Here is a 21,470-nt window from a genome sequence, read left to right on the forward strand (position 1 = left end):
TTTCTAGCTATCCTTCTGTTCAAAGGTCTTATGAGCCTGTTACTTTCTGGAAACTGGGGAAAGTCATGTCAACTTCTGCATCAAGGCAATTATCCTGTCCCTGACATGGCACTGTAACAGCCCTCTTCCTGGGTAAGGGATGTATACTAATTGCCTGAATTATTTGGATTTTTGGTAAAGCAGTAAGTGGTATTAACACAGATTTTCCAGATCAGGAAGTTCTCTCTCCTGATACTTAGATGTTACATGCTGTATATAGTGTTGAGCTGACTGGTGACTTTTGCAGTACTCTAATACTTGCTTTGAAATAGAACAGTCCGAATACGTAAGGGACAGCAAAGTTGTATTTTTAAGTATCTGGGGAGAGTAGAGGCAAAGTGATATAAACTTACATAAACCACTAAAGTTTCCAATCATCTTTACTTAATTATATCTCGAAGTAGTATGATTACAGTTCTCCTCCAATAATACAAATTAGCAAGTCTCACTAAACAGTACGTTGAACAATTACACTGGCTGACATGGATAGCCACCCTTCCAATTACTACCAAGGGGAAAAAGTTTTCAGGAAGATCTGACTTGCAAACACAAGTGGTAAATCTTCAAGGCTTTGAAGTACCTTTCACACAATTTGACCACTGCCAGGAAGCCACTTATCCAGACCCATCTGAGCGTCCTTAATTCCGCTTCTCAAAATTTTTCCTTTTAAAAATAAACATTACTCATCCTTGTGGCAGAAAGAAGGGGCAGAAACTGGGTTCTCCTCCAATTTCATGAGCGGGCAGCCCATGCCAGTATCTGGAGTGTTCTCTAAAACCTTGTTTCTTGCACCTCTTCTTCCGTCTCCTCCTTCAGAGCAGCAATTTGAGAGCAAGACTTGTGCTTGCTCGAGTTCCGGTGTGGGAAGAACCTCAGCCGGTCCGAGGGGCTGATGGCCTGCCGGAAGAGGCTCTTCTCACTCAGCAGCTTCTGGAGGGAATCATACTGCCGCACCTTGTTTTCCTCTATGACCTAGGGAAGTGGCCATTAGTGAGGTCTTGGGCAGAAGGTGGGGTGGACCAGAGCAAGGACAGAAAGTGGCAGAGGCTCAAAGGAAGATAAAAGCCAAAAAGCAAACAAGGTGTCCACAGGCTGGCAGGCTGGATAGTCAGAGATCTCATTTCCCTGAGGAGTCCTCTTGCTTCTGGAGCTTCTCCATTTGTGAAATTAGCTATAATTGTCTACTTAGCAGCTGGAAGAGTTTTGTTTGGTTGGTTTTTAACTGGTATAGGACTGAGCAATGTGCTTCTTCAGAGAACTTTAAAGGAACTAACATTGCTTGGTAAGCCAGAACAATCTCTGACAGATCCTCATTTATGACCTTAAAAATGAATGTAAATCCGCAGCATGAGAAAGAGTTGAGCCTCTCCAACAGGGAGCTTGAAGCTTAGCAGTCCCAAATGGGTCATGATGTGCCTGAGTTTAACAGGCCTCCCTGACACGTTCAAGTGGGGGAAACCCAAGGCCAGATGATAGAGGGGCTTTACCCAATCTCTTGAACCTGGCCACAGCCAGGCAAGAGGCTGTGGGCTGGCCCCCTGATTTGTCACTTGATGCTTATTGGTAATAATCCTTCAGTAGGAAAAGCATTTACCTCCAGGAGCCTCAGAAGCCTTAATAGAAAGGACGAGCTACAACATCCCCAGAACTTCCTTGTGACTAAACCCGAGGGAATATGTAAACATCACATTAAAGAGTCTGTGACAGTTTTAAAAGCGTGGTAAGAAGGTGGATGGGAGAGGCACTTAACCTGAGCTCCAAACAATGACCAGAAGAATGAAAGGAGTCTTTCAAACTACTGCATTAAAACCACACATCGGATTGCAAGACAATGCAGGCCTGTGCTGGACCCCATCCAAGGGAGACTTAGTTATTAAAAAGCATCAGGACTTAGACTTTATCATGACTTGATCCCCAAATAAAGGATTCAAATGTATAGATGTTCCAATTTATTAATGTAACTTAATAATATGCTGCTATTTTAGATTTACTGGATTCTAACCTCACCTCAGAGCTCAAACTTGTGCAGCTCTTTTGAGCAAAGCTGGATGGCTGTGTGATACTTATTTTAAGGAATGACCTGTACATTGTTGTGTTGTGATTTGCAGGAACTCCTATAAGATGTGGTTAACAAGAATTAAAGGAGAAATGAGATCTTAAGCAAATTATAAACTCACCAAAAATCGCTGACATTCCAACATAGCTTCTATCCTGTGTTCAGAGAGGATTACTGTGCAATCTGCAAATGCTTGTTTTAGGGTTTTTCGAATGATTTGATATGATCTAGAAAAGAAAGAAAATAACCACAGTAACATCATAGATTCTCAATAATCTGCCCTTACCTTTGATGATGTACTTATTTTCCTATTGATTTGGTTCTTTAAATTACTTCTCTTTCTTAAATAATTCTATTAACATAGTCCTGATAGAGTCAGCCACAATCAGCTTTTCAACCATGGGGTAGATCCTAAGTTTCCATAAACAAACAGGACAGATACTTTGAAGAAAATTTCACAAGTCAATATATTTTATTATCATGTGGAATCTTGAGTGGTTCTTTTTGTGCTATAAAAATTTCTTATTGTATAAATAGCACAGAAAGGAAAATTGTAAGAATCAGATTTGCCTATGTAACTAAATATTTCCTCATGCATTGACAAGGGGGTAAATTTGTATGAAATTCCAAAAATTACACACAGAAGAGAACACAGGGTTCTTATACCAGGAAATAAGCACTTGTGCTCATGTCAAATAGTGACTTTTCTACTGGGCAATCATTTCATATCCTGGGGGGGTAGGGGTGGCCTCCCCTTGCAGACATGACCGCCTAATGAGAATTTGTGTCAATATGAGGTAAGCATCAAAGATTCTGCTCCCAGGGGCACCTGGGTGGCTCAGTTGGTTAAGCAACTGCCTTTGGCTCAGGTCTTGATCCCGGAGTAGCAGGATCAAGTCCCGCATCAGGCTCCCAGCTCCATGGGGAGTCTGCTTCTCCTCTCTCATGATCTCTTTCACTGTCTCTCTCTCAAATAAACAAATAAAATCTTAAAAAAAAAAAAAAAAAGATTCTGCTCCCATCCTGGTATTCAATAGCAGGAATTCTGAAACTCACATTGGATCCAAATGAGCACTGGGTTCATCAAGCAGCAAGATCTTTGCCTTACTGAGAACAGATCTGGCCAAGCACATCAACTGCTTGTGGCCATGGCTTAGGACGCAACCCCCATCCACCAGGACAAAATCAAGCTTCCCAGGAAACTGCTCTATCACAGATCTGAGTCCAACCTGCAGAAAAGAAAGAGGGAAAACACTGTGCTTAGAAGGGCAATTTAGATACCAGAAGGTTAAAGACACTTGAGAGGTCAAGTTTCGATTTCATATCAACGACCCACCACTCTTGCTCTTTGGGTTTGACTGGACCAAAATCTACATATAATCATGGCAGCTCTAAAGGATAAACCTATGACTGGGTTCAGTTCCGTATTTCATTCAGGAAATTTTCAGTGAGTGTTTATTCTGTGCCAGGTGCTCCAAGTAGGGATCAAAAAAATGGTAAATGGCACATGGCCCCTGCAAGGCTCAGGATGTATAAAGACATACACAAATAATTACAATCAAATATGCTAGAAAAGATAATATGTATATAATGCAGTTATGTGTATATTACAACAGATTCTTTTATTCTACCTTCCATTCCCTACTCTGTCATAACAGAGCGTTAAAGGTAAGAGAAAAGAATTGGGGAGCTTCCTCAAGTCATAAAAACTTTTTTTTTTTTTTTAAAGAAACTGATGAAACTATGAAGTAAAAAAAAAAAGAAGTTAACATAGTGGTATATAACTATGAGATTTAAAGGTACTTAGATCTTGAGGTGGAATATGCAAGTTGTGTTAGGGCCAACAGCTTATTTTTTCAAGCTAGATGGGAAATAATAAGGTGAAAATGTGAACAAGATATAGAAATAAATTCTTTCAAGGTAAGACAAAAATGATTAAAAGCTTTGTCTTTTATCACTTATTCAGATAAGTATGCATTAATACTTCTTTTTCATCAAATATTCCTGAGTGTTTGAGGGCCAAAGAGATACATGGATGATTGTTCCTACCCTTGGGGAATCTGGGATTTAGTACTGGGAAAGAAGATAGAATACTAATTGTAATACAGACAGAATGGGATTATGGTTTTAGGACAGAGTCCCAAGTTCAGTGATGAATTCACAGATGGCCCATATCATCATGTTTGATCAGCAAACACTGTGCGTCCATGATAGGTACTGCAGGTGATACTTCTTTCCTTGACCGGGCTCTCATTAAAGCAATCTCACTTTGTGAGAATTCATTAATTTTAAAAAGAGTTTCTGAGATAGTAGGGAAGGTAAACATATTAATTAGACAAGGTAGATTACTCTGATGTATCTTAGAAGACTCAAATGTAAAACTGCTTTCAGATTCAAGGATCTGAGAATGTGAATAGAGACATTGGGGAGGAGTCAGAGGACCTGTGTTCTTTCTTCTCATCTTCATCTTTTTGCTTTTTCTTTGATTCAGTCTGTGAACTTGCTATGGTCTCTCCCATCACATACCTCCAGGTTGTACTTTAGCTATTATTCCATATCTACCCTCTTTGTAGAAATCTCAAAAAAAATTAGGATGCGCCTGTTGTCACCACTGCCTCACAAAAGAGAACATTTTTTCCTTCTTTGAACATATATTCCTTGGCTTATGATAAGCCACATACTCTATGACCACTTATTATCATGTGTGGGAATCTCTTCCTCTTCCTGTCTCTTGAATATCAGTCTTCCTCACCCCTAACAGTCCAAATTCTCCTTCTGAGAACTCATTCCTTTTTAGGGTATCAATAACCACTGATAAGCTAATGATTTTTCAAATCTTTATCTCTAGTCCCGGCCATATTCCTAATACTTCTTAAATCCTTCACCTGGCTAGCCCCATTTCGGAGCCATCATTATCCCTTAAGCTTCACACGGTAAATTCCAAGGGGTCAATCTGTCAATTGACCACACAAACACCCCAGGGATCCTTCTAAAATACAGAGTTGACCACCTCATTTCTCTGTTTGAAACCTCTTCCTGACAGAATAAAAACCAAGCTCTCTCACGTGACATAAATGGCATCCAGAATCAAGTCCCCTCCACCCTTGCTTCCAGCAGCAGCAAACAGCTTGTAGTTCCCTATACACTGTGACATACCCTTCTAAATATCCCTGATCATCCTCTAGGGCAGTCAGGCACGTAGCCATGGTAGTATCTGTGTAAGTTTTCCCTGTTAGACTGCTTCCCGAGGGTAAAAACATATGTTCTTTAGCTCTATGTCCCTCATGCCAATACTGGGTGTACTGTCAGCCTCAACATTTGTTTACTTATTCAACAAGTATGTACTGAGACCCTACACTGATGGCCCCAAAAAAACTCCAAACATGGTTTTGATGAACATAACAATGAATCCAAACTTAGCAATGATACCTGCTAAGTGAACAAGGGCTGATTTTGTTCTGCCAATATAGAATGCAGTCTAAGACAAGCCACTTCCCCTGTGTGCTCTCTTTTTCTCATTTTTTTTTTTAAGATTTTATTTATTTATTTGACAGACGGAGGTCACAAGTAGGTAGAGAAGCAGGCAGAGAGAGTGGAGGAAGCAGGTTCCCTGCTGAGCAGAGAGCCCGATGTTGGGCTCAATCCCAGGACCCCAAGACCATGACCAGAGCTGAAGGCAGAGACCTTAACCCACTGAGCCACCCCGGCACCCCTCTTTATCTCATCGTTGAAACTCTATAAAATCTCTTAAAAATAGAAGTATAAAATTAGAAGTTCCTTAACACTAATAAGAATTTTTTAATATAATTTTTAAGTCAAATTAACTATCAGGAAAAGTACAGATTAGATGGATGTTAACAAGGGTTATCATGGTGATCTTTTCACACTATACAATATCAAATGATTATGTTGTACACTTGAAACTAATACAGTGTTATACATCAATTATACTTCAGTTAAAAAATAAGAGTACTGTTTAAAGAATGGAGTTCCAAAGTCTAACAGAAGTGGCTTTGTATCTGCACCTCACTCATTTGCTGATGGTATCAGGTGTGTTACTGTAAGTCTCATTTACCTCCCTTGGAAAAAATGGGGAAAATACTAGTATGGACTTCAAAGGACTATAGCATAGATTAAGTGAGATAATTTCTGGAAAGAGATTGCCACACAGTGCTGCACATGTTAAGTACCTAATCCACCCTAACTACTAGTACAACCTGGGAAATCCCAAGGGCAGGGGCCTGGTCCTGAAACACTACCCTGGTAAGACAAGATTTGCAAGATTTTGCCTTCATAAGTTGCCTTGGGAGGTGCATTAGCAGGAAGTACTGCAACATTATTAATTTATATTATACCTCTAGTAACAAGGTTGAGGTATTGGTGAAAATGTGGTTGCATACACAGTATTCTCCCCCAAGATCCATACCAATCTTATAGTCTTTTCCCAAGCCCTCTTACTATCTTATATTTTGTGTGTGTATTTTCCCAAATAAAACTATTTCTTAGGCAAATAATTAAATACTTAAATATTTATCACTGTCAATATTTGGAGAACAAAATTATAAAAATGACAGTGAGACATAACAATCTAGGGTCGATTCTGCAACATTCCTATCTCACTGTTCTACTATCAAGTAGAGTAAAAAAAAATTTTGAATCACATTCACTAGAGAAAGATCAACATGAGTTAGTAAAACTTTAAGTTTTGAAGTAAGTACACAGTTGACAAATTTATCAATTACCTATTTTCCACCAGATATTGTGGTAGGTTTTGGAGAGAAAATGGGAAGCAAGACAGACTAATAATTGTTTTTGAAAAGATACAAAGTTATACTCTAGGTGTAACCAACTTTATGTGCTGGTAAGAATGGCTTAAATTAGCCTGAAGATTATTTGAATGTAAATGACTATTGAGTCATGCATTCTTTAATAGGCTCTTAATGAGGGTTTATTAAATTCTAGGTACAATGGCAGACCTGGGGATTCAAAGATGAATAACACTAGGCCCTTCCTTGAAGAAATTCACGGTCCAGACAGGGAGAAAATTAATATATGAGAAATTACTGTTCAAAGTGCTGTGAGGAAAAAAAATAAAAGGATTGAAAAGGTAATTGCCATAGAGATAATCTAATTTAGTAGCAGAATTCTTTATATGTTAACATGTACATAATATATCCATACATATTCCTGATATAATGTCATTGATATATATCACAAATTATTTTTCAGTAGGTTTAAAATAAATATAAATTTTAGCTTATCTCTGTCTAAGCAAAGGTAAATTAAAATTTACTAGGATCCAAACATTTCTAATTAATTTTATCCTAACTTGTCCTGGAAAGTAAATAAAAGCATCAACAGTTTTTGGAAATAAAAACTTCAGAAGAAAAGAATTTGCCAGCTTAACCCAGTTGGGCTGATAAATCCTGTATTTACAAGGAAAAAATTTTGTTTTGTGACATATCAAACTAAAAAAAAATGTACTACGGTCTGTGAAGGACCAGACATTTTCTTCAAAATGTTGACTCTGCTATTGCCACACTCTGGAATGTTATTATGGAACAAGAGTTTGCTCTTGTGACAAGAAAACATGGGGAAAGAAAACAAAAAAGTGAATTGTGGTTGGACTGAACAGTCCATTAGCAGGCAGCTATAAAAACAGACACTCTCAACACCTTTAGGCACTCCTTTTGTTGCTCTGCAGGTTTTCCAAGGCAGATTTTCAAGTTAAAAGGCCACTGTGTCTCCTACTTAGCTTGATCTTTAAAATAACTTACCTATCAATGTGTTAGGAAGAGAACTATGTTAAAGGTATAGAGAAAGCAAACAATTACCAAAAAAAAGCTTTCATTCTAAAACTAACAGATGTGCTGCTCCGACCATGGACTAAGAAAGCTCACTTCGGTAAGAGCCTGTGAACCCGAAGTCCAAGCAGGCAGAGAGAGCTGTTCTCTACCAAGCCCCTCAAACTTCTCAAGGCTCAGAATGCTCATTACTAATGGCAACATCTGCCGTATACCAATCACAAGGTTGTCTTTGTGATAGATCACAGGTGAATCAGTTGTGAATAAACAAATGAATCAAATCATTCATTTAAAAAATTGAATTAAGCCATTTATGTATTTGTTCAATCAACCAATATTTACTGACCTCCATCCATAGTCCAATACTACTGTAGGTACTAGAAATACTGCAGTGAATGGGACAGAAATCCCTGTCCTCAAGGGACTTACAATCCAATGGGGAACATGGACAAGTTAAGAGGTGAGTCTATCCCACGCAAAGAATGTTATGAAAGAGCTGAGGGTACAGGGCACAGTGAGGAGGGTCTCCTCCTCAGGACTGCAGGGTGCTGGAAGAAGGAATATGTAAGAAGAGACATGAATGATGAGGAGAAGCAGGTTTGAAGGGCTGGCAGGGTTTCCCAGGTTCAGAGAACAGCATGAGAAAAAGCGTCTGGAGGTCAGAGAGCACATGGTACTTTAGAGGACCTGGATCATGGTAAGCAGGGGGAGGCTGGGGCATGAGTTTAGAGAGGCAAGCAAAGATCAAATCATGAAGGCCCTTGGAAGCCACCTCAAGCAGGGTGGACTTCATTTAAAGGGTGATGAAGAACCCTAGGAAGGGGAGAAACAAGCAATCAGATAGGGTTAAGAAAGATCACCAGAGCTACAAAGAGCAGACTGAATTGTAGGAAGCCAATGAGAGGGAAACCAGCTAGGAGGCTATTTCAGACATCCGCTTGAGAGTTAGGAGTGTTATCAGATGGGAATGGAAACATTCTAGATATTTGCAGGAGATGGCATTAACAGGACTTGATAGGTGGAGAGAGGTGAAGAAATCGGGAGTTAAGAATAAGTCCCCGGTCTTGGCTTGGGGCACCTGGGAGGTGCTGATGCTATTTGCTAGAATTAGTAAGACAGGATGGCTGTGTGCACTGGGGCCGAAGAAGTGACTATGGAAACAAGGTGCTTGTCCACTCTGAGATGTCAGGTAGGGAGCTGATAGGCAGATTTGGGAGTCACAGCATTGTGGTATTAGAGCCAAGAGGTTGCATGAAATGTTCCAGGAAGAAGGAGTAAAATAGGACTTAACTATAAGGGCAAACACTAACCTTTAAGAGATGGCCAGGTGAAAATCAGATGAAAATAGGATCAGATAGCTAACAGTCACCTAACACCTATTATTCGCCAGGCACTGTTCTTGCCCATTATATGTGTAAGTCAGAAAAGTTACAGCAACTCTATCAATTATGTTAGGGGTCTATTTTTTTTTTTTCCCTCTTAGGATTCAGTCTCTTGAAATTCTCTTTGGTCTACACAGCTGATAAAGTCAGTGCTCCTGGGGAGAAGCTATCTGGCTCGGAGGCATTCGGGGATAGGAAAGTTAGACCATCTCAGTGTGAGGTCTCAGACAGAAACCCTTTTGCCCTCCTTTGCACTTGCTTTAACTTCATCCAAGAACGATGAGTCTCAGTGTGCCAGGATGAAGGTGTGGGCCTAGGGCACAAAGAGTAAGGGAGCTATTTATGCCAGCTTTGCTTCTAAGCCTTAGAACTAGTAACTAGGCATGATCCTCACGGCTTCACAAAATCTCATCCAGATCAGCAAGAGTAAAGTTTCACACTGGAGTATGGGGCCAAATGCAAGGTAGGAATAAAGTGTTTCTTGGCCTGGTGTTGTCATCATGTGTACTTGTGATTTTCATTTGGTGGAAAGCGGAATCATGAAGGAGGTGCTGTTGAGATAAGATTCAGGTGTTTGGCTAACCTGTTGTTACTTAGTTCATTTTCCTGTATTGAAACAAGTCACAGCAAGGTCACAGCGAGGACTAGATGAGACGCCATGTGTCCTGGTTTGCCCCAGACAGTACTGGTTTATGCTTTTTGTCCCAGTATCCCGTCCAGTTTAGAAACTGACACACCCCAAAATGTTCCTGTTTGGATAAATTATATGATCAACCACATGGACAAAAGCCCAGGACTTGTAACTTTTAAACCAATGATTTTCTGCTTCTCAGGTCCTCTGAACCCTTGCTTATTTGTATGCTATCTTTGGGCCTCCTCAGTAGAAAGTTATCATTAGTATTCAAAGCACATGACATGAATGTAAGGACAGCACATCTTGGTTTATGAGTAGCAAAGTAGTTTTTTAAAATCAGTAAAAAAGACTTAAATAAGGGTTGATCAAATGAAAATACAGACAGGTAAAATTTACGCACTATAGCGATGTTTAAAATTTTAACCATGTTTTCTAAAATTTTAGATTATTTTTTTATGATCCTGATTCCTGTAAATTTTATTGTGACTCGGCAACAGTTGCAGATTTTATAAAGTCTAATGTCTTCTTCCGCAGTTTCTGTCCCACCACATCGTGTTCCTATAGCTCATTCTCTGAAGTCACATCAAAAGACCTTCAAATAAACCACTTGCAATTTAGTTAATGTTTTCTTTAAAATCCCTGTTTGTTGGGTAATAAGGAAACTTTGATAATAAAAATAGTTAATCTAACTATATTTTATGAGGGGCACATTGAGGTTGGGCACTCAGTGGATAAGTGTTTAACACTCACAAGGCTGTCAAAGCTCCTGGCAAGATCCAGTCCAAAGGGAGGCACGAAAGGAAAGAACATTTGGGATAAACAGAATTGGGTTATAATAAAGACCAAAACTATGGGAAATAGTGAAATAAAGTTGTTCTCTAAGAAGACCTTTGAATCTCAGTGTTCTTAAGGCTCATAATTACAGTCTGCCACCAACCAGGGCTTTGGATGTAAGCCTCAAGCTAATGAAAGAGAACAGTTTATGTTTATAACCACCTATTGGGTAAATACGGGGGATTTATTACTTGGAATTTCAATTCCATTTTAATCCATATATTCCTAATATGGCCCTACTGACCTCAAGGGATGGTGCACGCCACAACTAGGTCATGTGACTTTTTGCCTAGAAAGACTCATAGCCACATCCTCTTAAAGCAACTGACTCCTGGTGACTTCCAGAGAAGGCTGCGGCCATTTGCAGATGCTCTAAAAGGATCGTCATTTCTGAACTCATGCTTCCTAGAGAAGTACATCATGTCAGGCCAAGGCCTCTCCTCATGCTAGGAAAGCTTCAGAACCAGAAAAGGGTAGATGAGAAGATGTGGAGAGACGATACTTAGAATCCCAAATAATTCTGGTGCCCTGTAGGGTGCCTGGGTCTCTCCCAGTCTGTTGTCTCACTGACGTACACTGGTAGGGAAGCAGGCTAATGCAGTGCTACCTCTGGGGTCTGAGAGTGGGGGACTCATCACAGAGGAAGAGGGAGGCCTAGTGCAAAGTACTGGGGGCTCCAGGTATATTAGTGTTCTCCACTCGAAAGTTATACACATACCTACAAGCCTAAAGGTTAGCGTGTAAAACTATCTTAGCTATGACGACCACTCCTGCGTGTGTACGAGCTACCTCTTTCAAAATTATTTTAGGAGGCATCCTTACCTCATCTGCAACCTTCCATATTTCTTGATCATTCCACTGTCCGTAGGGATCCAAGTTTTTTCTAAATGTTCCAGAGAATATAAATACTTTCTAGAGCAATAAAGAAACAAAAGAGGAAAGTATGAATAACCTAAACATCTTTGTATGTTTCCACTATTTTATTGCAAAATACTTGAAGCAGAAAAAAATACTTTAAAATCAAATGTCCATATACTTACCATCTAGTTTTCTTAAATTTTATTTTTAAGATTTACTTATTTACTTGAAAGAGAGAGAGAGCATGCAGAGAGGAGGGGCAGAAGGAGAGAGTCCAAAGCAGACTCCATGCTGAGCACAGAGCCCAACATGGGGTTCGATTTCAGGACCCTGAGATCATGACCTGAGCCAAAACCAGGAGTCAGATGCTTAAGTGACTATACCACCTAGGCACTCCTGGTTTTCTTAAATTTTAAAATTTTATCATAGTTGCTTTGTGTCTTCTTTAAAGAAATAAAACATTACAGCTACATTAGAAGCCCCTAACGAACACTTATCTCATCCCAATGTCCTTAGGGTAAGGAAAAAGATAGTTGTAAGCTGTGGGAAATTAAAATTTTATTTTATTCCTAGCACTTTTCCCTATCAAGAGCAAATATAATAGAAAATTGAGCAGTCAAAAAATTATGTTTATGAGTTATAATTAATATGTTAGAACAATTTACTATCTTGTTCACATATGTTCCTTGGATTCCTTTGATAAATCTAGCTTCCTAAAGGATTTTGAGATTGTTTGAATGTACAGACACTTTCTTTAAGCACACATGTTCATCTGGTCTGTAAACCAAGGCACACCTTGACTTGTACAACCAAGAGAAAGCCACAACTTAGGAATCAGTGCAAAAATGGAAGTCGAGTCTTTGTCTAAGTGACAGCATGAACCAGATGTGGTGGAACCCGCTGAGTGGACAAAATGACCATCTAATGTCCTGCCAGGAGAAATGCACAATTACCCCCCTGAGCCACTCTCCTTGACATATCACTGTCTACTCAGGGCTGCCTGGGGGCTAAAGAAAATGTTTTAAAAGAAAATCACTGTCTCACTGAGAAGTGCTGATGTCACAATACTAATATTTAGTCCTCTTTTTGTGCGTACGGGTGAAATGAAAAATACTTTTGATGTTAACACTCAGAATAATATTTTCTTTGCCTTTTTTCTTTTGCCTTTGATTAATATCCAGTAGAGAATTAAGAACTACACTTTTTGAAGTCTTCGTTTTCACAAGTTGCCGTATACTGAGAGAGAAAGCTCAGCGTCCATTTCATCTGAAAGGAACTGCACAAGACAGGTGGGTATCTGCACCTCTTGGATAGAACAAGAGTATTCTCACTGTGGCAGTCAAGTTCAAAGAGGGTCACATTAAAGACTTCATTCTCCAGTGTACAGTTTAAGGCTTAAAGAACAACATTGCACCAAATATCTCAGGAACCATCTGGAGAAGGAAGAAGAAGACTGATGCTGGTATATCTTAACCTGCATCAGAATCATCTTCCTGGGGCACCTGGGTGGCTCAGTTGGTTAAGTGTCTGACTCTTGGTTTTGGCTCGGGTCATGAACTCAGGGTCATGAGCATGGAGCCTCTTAAGATTCTCTCTCCTTCTCCCTAGCCCCCGACCCCATTCCACTACCTGCTTGTGCTCCTGCATTTGCTCTCTCTTAAAAAAAAAAAAAAAAATCTTCCTTTGGGGGCACTTATACTGCTTTACAGAAGTGGATATAAGGGATGAATACTTAATATATATATTTATATGAATATATAACTCATAATATATTTGTGCGTTTTCCTCCTAGCTTCCCAGGAAATGAAAGTAATGTCCAAATAAGCAAAGGAGAGCAGACAGACAAAGAGCATTACCAGGGAATTCTGATAAATGAAGAATAAAATAAGAAGTGGCTCTGAAAACTTGAGTCAATTCATTATTTAAGCAATAGGGTTTAGTTAGTACCTAAAGTTCAAAGGCTTACCAAGAGAATTTTGCTTTTTATTGTTTTTTACATTTTCTTAAATATTATGGTTCTTTATATAAAAGGTTTCTTGCATTACTGAGAAAGACAGGAAATAACCATTGTGAGGTTTACCAAATATCAGACAATGCATGACACGCTTTGGAGAAGCCATCTCCATTGGGAACCAAGCAGACAGAACACAGAGCTTCGTTTTATGACAGATTTGGCGTAGGCTAGGTAAGGTTCTTAACATGCATTATCTCTTTTCATCTTCCAATCAGCCTAACAAAATAAACCCTTTATGGCCCACAAAGAAATTGAAGCTGGGAGACTTAAGAGACTTTTCCGACATCACTTAGCTAGTAGATCATAGAGTTAGAATTCAAACCCAAGGGTATTTGTTTCCAAATATGTGCTCCTTATTACCACAATGAAATGTCTCAAGTCCTACGCAGATCAGTTTTTATTCCTGATCTGGGACTCGGGAATGATTAAAGGTTGGGCAGAAGCAGCCCAATGGGTCCATAAAGAGCCGATCATTGCTCAGCAGCATATCCTTGTGTCAGTATCACTAGCCATTCCCTGGCAACAGGCTCAGTTCCTGCACCTTGAAGGAAGAGGCTTTCTTCCTCTACCTAGGCAGAACCAGAGTTGAAGGGTTTTTATACAGGTTACAATGTCTTTGTAACCTTCAAGGATATTTACACATCCAGTGGAACCGAACACTAGGAGATTTTAATTTGGCCAAATGGAATAATGTCATTATTCTGGAGGGTGATGGGTGGAGGCCACGACAACAAAGCCGCCACAGAAGTGATTAAAGGTAATGTGACTTGCAAAGATGCTATAACACTGCAACTCTAGGAACAGGAACCCATGCTCTTTGAGCCCCTGTGTTCTCACTGTCAAATGGGAGAAATGGCACCTTTCTTCTCAAACCGACTCAACCTATAGGCTTTCCCATTTTGATAAGTGTATGGCAACTTCACTTCCTCAATCCCGAAACTTTGGGGTCATCTGTGACTTCTTTCTCCCTGGTCCTCCCAAATGGAATCAGTCATAAGTCCTGTGCATTTTCCCCTCAAATATATTTCAAATCCAGTTATTTCTCCATCCCTAAGGCCACTAAAGAGTTCAAAACACCAATACTGTGCCCTGGAACACTCCAAGAACCTTCTAATTGATTCCTTTTTTTCTCTCTTGCTTCCCTTCCAGTCTATTTTTATTTAGCAACCAAAGCAATTGCTACATATCTAAATTGGATTATCATTAACCTTTGGTTTTCCATTACACTCGAGGCAAAATGTAAAATCCTTCAGATGGCCTGCAGACCCTACATGATTTAGCTCCTTCTACTACTTCTGGCTCATTTAGCATCCTACTCTGTCCTCTCCCGTTTTTACCCCAGCCACATGGCTTTCTTTCACTTCTTCAGTTTCTTTATACATTCCTTCATCCTGCTTACGAATCTCAGCCTGTACATTCTTCCCATGGCCAGTCTTTAAAAGAATAATAGTAACTACCCATTAAAACTTTGATTTTTCTGTCATTGTTGGAAACGGTATACCTAACTTTATCTCGTGACAGCTTAATCATTTATACAAAAGACTTACCAAGTGGTTGTCAGTATGTTATACGTTCATTTTATTTAAAATAGATAAACATTCAAAATTGTGAAGGAAGAAAGATGTGGAAACTGGACACCCAAAAGTCTTAGATGTAGTGGATTTGAGACTACCCAGAAATTCTGTAGGTCTTTTGTTTATAGTTTATTGTCTAGCATTAAAGTAATGCTTTCATTTTAATTTTTTAAAAATGAACTGAATGGACCAGTTCAGTTAGAATTAAATTTCATACAATTAACTACACATTTCATTCCTGTCTTATAAATAGCATCTCTTCCTTTTGGAGGTGCCAGCCAATGTCTTGGTTCTGTTTTCTAAACTGTATGAAGTTTTCACAAAGGCATCTCTAAAGCCGAGAGGTCCTTACAGGTGACCTACGGCCTTTCCCCAGGTTTACAAATGAAATAGCCAAGGCCCTGAGAAGTTATGTGCCTTGGCCAAGATGACACAGTCAGATGGATTAGACAGCAAAAAAATACGGCTGAAACGAAAAATCACAATGATCTTCTCTTTTAAGAACCTACCCACCAATAGGAAAATGAGGATGTGCAAATATTTGATATTTATTTAATGTCATGGATGTATGGCACAAAGAGCAATTCTTGGGACTCCAGGAAGAATGAAGAGAGCACCATTGTTCACTGGCTGACTAATCTCTTTCCTGGAGCTGATTCCTCCACTCCTCAACTCCGTGGAGTCTGCTGGGCCTACGTGGGGTGCTCAAATACCTCAAAGGGGCTCATATCCCACTACAGCAGGCAGTAGGCTTTAGCCTTGGATGTCAAATGAAACAAAAAGCAATTTGGCTTCCATGGTGATTGAATACAGCATCAATTAAATTAGCGGGAGGAATATTTTGCTTTGGTGAGAAGGGAAATATATATATGCATATATCATGTAAAGCTCTATTAAAATGTGGCCCCAATGCTTATAAGCAGCAGAGTGGCTATGAGCTTACCTTCTCGCAATGTCTGCAAAATTTTATTGTAAGTTGAATCTATACAACAAAAAATCTATTCAATTTGAACAAATCAATATTCTAAGGTTGCATTATAGAATGTCTAAAAATAAACTGTTTGGCTTTTAAGAATACCTATTAATGAGAACAAGGTGAATAATATTAGAAATGTTTCAGATTTGGGTAGAGACTAATTTTATAATGTTAAGGTACATATTATTTATTTATATGTAAATGACTGCATGTTGGATGTTCAAATATTTGGTTCCTGTAAAGTCATTTAATGTGTCACAACCTTTTATTCTACAACTTTCCAGTATACACTTATTAGAGATAGCATTTTAAAAAATGATTTCCAGATCTGACCAAATTGTTAAAATTTTCAAGTTTTTCAGCTCAGAAATGAAGTTGTGTCATACTACTATCCATACTAGTTATTTTTCTCTTCTCCCTTTTTTTCCTAAGCAAACTCCACCTGCAACATGGGGCTCAAACTCACCACTCTAAGATAAAGAACCCCCACTGCACTACCCACTGAGCCAACCAAACACTACTTCCCTTTTCCTTTGAATTTGGCACCCCCCCCCTCCACCTTGGTCTTTGCTATAGTCCAAGATCTCACCACATCACAGCTGGAGAGTTTCTCAGCCCATCACCCTGCCTCTCAAGCTCCTTCTCAGGAGCCGGTCCTCTACACATTGCTGTCAGCAGCAGGCACTTCCGCCACCCCTTCACCCTGCTCTTCCTGGCTCAGGAAGAGTCCATTCCTTCCTCACAGGCCCATGTCAGTACTTACCAAGTCTTTCCCTCTCCCCTAACACTCCCTAACAAGTGGCCTCCCCTGCCTTTTGTACCCCAACTCTTTCTAATCCCCTTCTCTGTACTTGTTCATAATATCCCTGTCTGTCTGGGATCCTGGAATATACTTTCCACCACACCCTGCCCCCAACTTTCTAAAACCTGCAAACATTATGGCCCATTATGACCCACCTTAACTACCACCTTCTCTTTGAAACTGCCTGTATCTAATTTGTTCCTAGCAGTGGGAGGAGAAAAGAAGGAAGGATACAGTGAAAGTGAGCTGGTGGAAGCAGCAACTACAGGGCTTCCGGCTGTCCTTAGCCTCAGAAGTACCCACAGCACCCCCTGAACAGGTGCCCTCCTTGACTCATAACTATATCTAATTAACTATCTTTGGTTTATCACTCTGGTTTCTTTTCGTCTCTGACTTCAATTTTGAACTTCTCATTGGAGGCTCATAGGTAGGATTCGGACCTCAATATCTTTCACATAACTATAGAATCTATAGCATATAGAGTTATAGTATGCTATAATTTTAAGCTTATAGGAGTTTTACAACTAATTATTTAATTATTAATTGTTATTACGCTGAATGGGAACTGCTGCACTCCCAATTCCATTTCTCAAATCCAGAGATACATGTTTTGGCCCTATTTGATACCCTTCACAGCAAAAGACATTCTAACTCTGTGGCAGACAGTCATATGTGGGCATGGATTATTTTCAGGTCATAAGGTCTCATTGCAGGTATAACTGATCATTTACTTGAAACAGCTTGCAGCCTTTCAAAGTCCTAATTGAAGTTTTACCAGTACATTTAAAAATCATTTTCTTGTCTTTCAAGAATAAAGTACTCTACAAAGTTCAAGGCTAATAAACAATTTCAAGTCTTGATATTCAAATTGCCTAAGGCAATGGGGCTCTGACTGGAGAGCACACTGCCTCCCCTTCATGCTATCAGACAGAGCTCACAAGTGAAGTGAGCCAAATTAAAGAAGGCTCCACCTTGAAACATACACAGTACCATTTCCTCTAGGCTGGTGAGTTCTCCAACATTGCTTTTTAGCTATAGTGTGTGCACACAAACACACACACACACATACAAAGCAAGAATTTGCCAAAACTAATAATATCTTGTGATTCCACAGCTGATTTCTCAGAATCACTATGAGGGAGAGAAAAAGTTTTTTGTCTAAAGTTTGTTCCTGTTTAATATGTCTCAAAACAAGTGACTATTTGACCCAGAGGTATCTGATGTTTCCATGTCAGAGATGCCCTTGCAAGGTCAGCAAAATGGAAGGAAGCAAGATGGAAAAGCAAACAATAACAGCTCTTCTTGGATATTTTTTACCCTTTCTTCCTTTTCTTCTTCTTCTTCTTCTTCTTCTTCTTTTTTAAGATCAAACTCCAGGCAAAGAAGAAAAAAAACCACTTAATTTGAACTTCTAAAGGAAAGTTAGGAAAATAAAAGCATCTCCTAGTTAGGATATTAAAAAGACATGAGGAGTTTGCCCTCTCTCTTTCTCAGTCATTCACTTAATGTTCTCAAGCCCACTGTAGAAAAAGTAGGACATTCCGTCTTCAGATATCCCTGTGATACTAGAAGACAGTCCCAGAGGCCTGGGTCATAAAAATGTAGAATGAGATGCACCAGTATTAACTTGATCACACATTTTTGAAGGCATATCGCAAAGTATTTCTTGTTTAGTTTGTATAATTTTATAAAGCTTTAAGCCACAGAGAGGGAAAATGAAATAAAAGCAAGTTTGGAAGATTCACTTCAGCAGAAAGAGTAGATAAAGAATTTTCATAACTGGTTCATTCAGTTTTCCTTTAGGTCTTGTATACTTAGATTTCTAATAAAACACATAATTTTAAAAAAATCTATCACACGGCAGATAAACTAAAGGATCCCCAGTAAAATTTAATATTTTTTAGAGCAGTATTTATACTAATACATAGATCTCTGTGAATAACAAGAACGACAAAACAACAACAACAAAACTGAAAGCTTCACTACTGCTGTTAAAAATAGGACCGGGAGACTTAGAGTCAAATGAATAGCAATGCGTCTTGGACAACCGGACAATCAGACTCTATTCTGTGTTCTTCAACATTGTTATCCTGCCTAAGGCTATCTCCTCGGGATACTTGTATTCCCAGTGTTTCTTTATCTTTAGACCATCTGACAATCCTTCTTTTCTTTCTGAAAAACAATACTGTTTTTCAAAAGTTCGACCAGGACTAAGCTTCTGGCAATATGGCAAAGTCTAGACAAAAAAATTAAAAGCATCAATCTAGCAGCTACAATATTTAGTGCCTCATTAGGTGAAAAAAAGCAAATGTTCCACTAAGGTAATCTGTCAAGAAATACAAGCTTTTTTCTCAGGCTAGATTTATAGTCCATCTATCTGGAGATGTTCCTGGCATTTGAATTTTGTGTTAAATGTAGAGAATTGTTGGAAAGTGCTGGTGGAATGAACTTGGCCCATCAGTACAAAGGGAGCAATGTGGTTACTAAAGCAGGGTCTATGCCCACAGAGAAGCAAGCAAATATCAGTAGGAATGCAACATGTGCCTTTCAGATTTGGCTCTAGTAACGACATTCCTTGGTTTCCACTGAGATCATTTTAAACTGAAACTGCTATTTCTCTGATATATAAGAAATCCTCCTCTGCAATGACATAGAGAGAATGCTACTAAGCCAGGGAAGCTAGCGATCCTTTGTGACCAGAATCAAAGAGTGACATTTAAAAAAAAAAAAAAAAAAAAAAAAAAAACACAAAAATTAATCTGACATGCTTCATTTTATCCAAAGAACAAAAAACAATCATTATACTTTCTATTTTCAATTCCACTACTTCGTGCTTCCAAGTGTTTCTTATTTCAGCAGCATCATTTACATCTTGCAAAGCATTTCTCAACCTGCTGGGATTGCTAAGTCGGAGTTCAGACCACTGACAGAGGGGAGAAAACACTGATTAAAAACAAAAGTGCCATGTTTCCATGCGGACTGTGTCTTCTGGGAAAGGCTGTCAAAACTATTAATAGTTCAATCACTGTATGACAGAGAGTTCCAAACTTTTAGAGATAGTTTCCTTTTTCCCTACGAAAACACTGCATTGCAGAAAAAAAGATAACAATAAATAACAAAGATTTTTTTTCTTAAGTGTCAAATAATGGTAAAAAATATACAGTTTTCTTCTTCTTTTTTTTTTTAACTAAGTCTTTCTGATTTACCTGTGGGATCACTCCAAAGGCTTTCCTCCACTCTTGCAAAGTTATCGAATCCCAAGACACACCATCTATATGGATTTCTCCCTCAGTGTTCAGCAGTCTCAAAAAAGCAGATAATAAAGTACTTTTCCCTGATCCAGTTCTTCCCAAGAGGCCCACCTAGAAAATAAGAGTGACAGAATTACTCTTGTGACATACAGATACCATGCAAGAAATGTAATCTGGTATTATAATTCACTAAAAAACACTGGAACTGTGTTTTTGTTTTTAACGTCACCAGAGGAAGATTTCAACTTATTCATTCAAAGCTTTCTGTAACGCTCCCAATTCTGTCCAGTAGTGACCTGGGGCAAAGTAACCCTGGAGAGGAATACGGAAAGTGGCCATAAGGAATTAGACTCTTAACCCTGGAGGCTTCATTTATCGCTGACCTTTATTAATGGCATATAGGTTAAAAATACCCATTTTGCATCCATGAAAACAAAGATACAGTGTCTCAATGCATATCATTTCTAAGGACGGCCTAAACCAAAAGCAGGAACCTATATAGCTTGATCTTGTTCCTAACATGAATATGAGCTTGAAAATTAATGAATCTGAAAGAGTTCTAACATTCCAGTACTGTCCATAATAAATTAAACACCAGTTTAGGCCTGACAATAAACAAGAAAATCTTCAGTGAGCTCTGTGTTCCCAGAGAAGGCAGCCCAAGCCTTGCCATTTGGTGGATAAGTACTTGGACAGTTGTCAAATCAAATTCTTATATCTACCCTGCCTGGAAGGAAGAGAACTTGGAGAAACAAAAGAGATATTAAGGAAAAGAAGAAGAAAAAACTATTCTTGTTTCCAAAAGACTGTTAAGAACACAGAATGGAAGAGACAATGCCATGTGTTGCAAGGGAAGAGCAGGTTAGCTACAGGGAGCCCACAGGGGCCCCACCTCTGTATTCCATGTGGGTTCACATCCAGCACTTGGACGAAGATGCTTTGATTGGGCAGAACATTTTAGCAGTCATTAACTGAACACTGAAATATGGCCCAACATTTAGTAGCACTGAATAAATGTTTACTTTCTTCCCCTTACATGACTTCTGTTTCTCTTTTATCATTTAGATTTTCTTTTACAGGAGAGCTGAGCCAGTGGTCTTTTAGAGTAATGCTTTTTACACTATCTGTGGCAAAGGACAGTTTCATTTTGCTTTGGTTATTTTTAGTTTCTGATCCACTGCATATCAGTACTTTAAAATAAAAGATAATAAAAATGAATTTCAACATGCTTACTCTCAGTTCTTAT

The 21,470-nt window shown here is 39.0% G+C and overlaps 1 protein-coding gene across 1 annotated transcript in view; it reads right to left on the reverse strand.

Moving 5' to 3' along the window:
- Positions 1–304: 304 nt before the first annotated feature.
- LOC111152043 (cystic fibrosis transmembrane conductance regulator) overlaps positions 305–21,470 on the reverse strand; it is a 163,960-nt gene continuing 142,794 nt past the window's right edge. Inside the window, exons 23-27 of the mRNA XM_022510327.1 lie at positions 20,180–20,335; positions 11,572–11,661; positions 3,152–3,324; positions 2,217–2,322; positions 305–1,011 (exon numbers count right to left, since the gene is read on the reverse strand). Of these exons, the coding sequence (XP_022366035.1) occupies positions 811–1,011; positions 2,217–2,322; positions 3,152–3,324; positions 11,572–11,661; positions 20,180–20,335 (726 nt within the window). The 3' untranslated portion in view covers positions 305–810. The remainder of the gene's footprint in view (positions 1,012–2,216; positions 2,323–3,151; positions 3,325–11,571; positions 11,662–20,179; positions 20,336–21,470) is intronic.

This window comes from Enhydra lutris, unplaced genomic scaffold (genome assembly GCF_002288905.1).
Source record: "Enhydra lutris kenyoni isolate GAN:26980312 unplaced genomic scaffold, ASM228890v2 scaffoldscaffold27, whole genome shotgun sequence".
Classification (NCBI taxonomy): domain Eukaryota; kingdom Metazoa; phylum Chordata; class Mammalia; order Carnivora; family Mustelidae; genus Enhydra; species Enhydra lutris.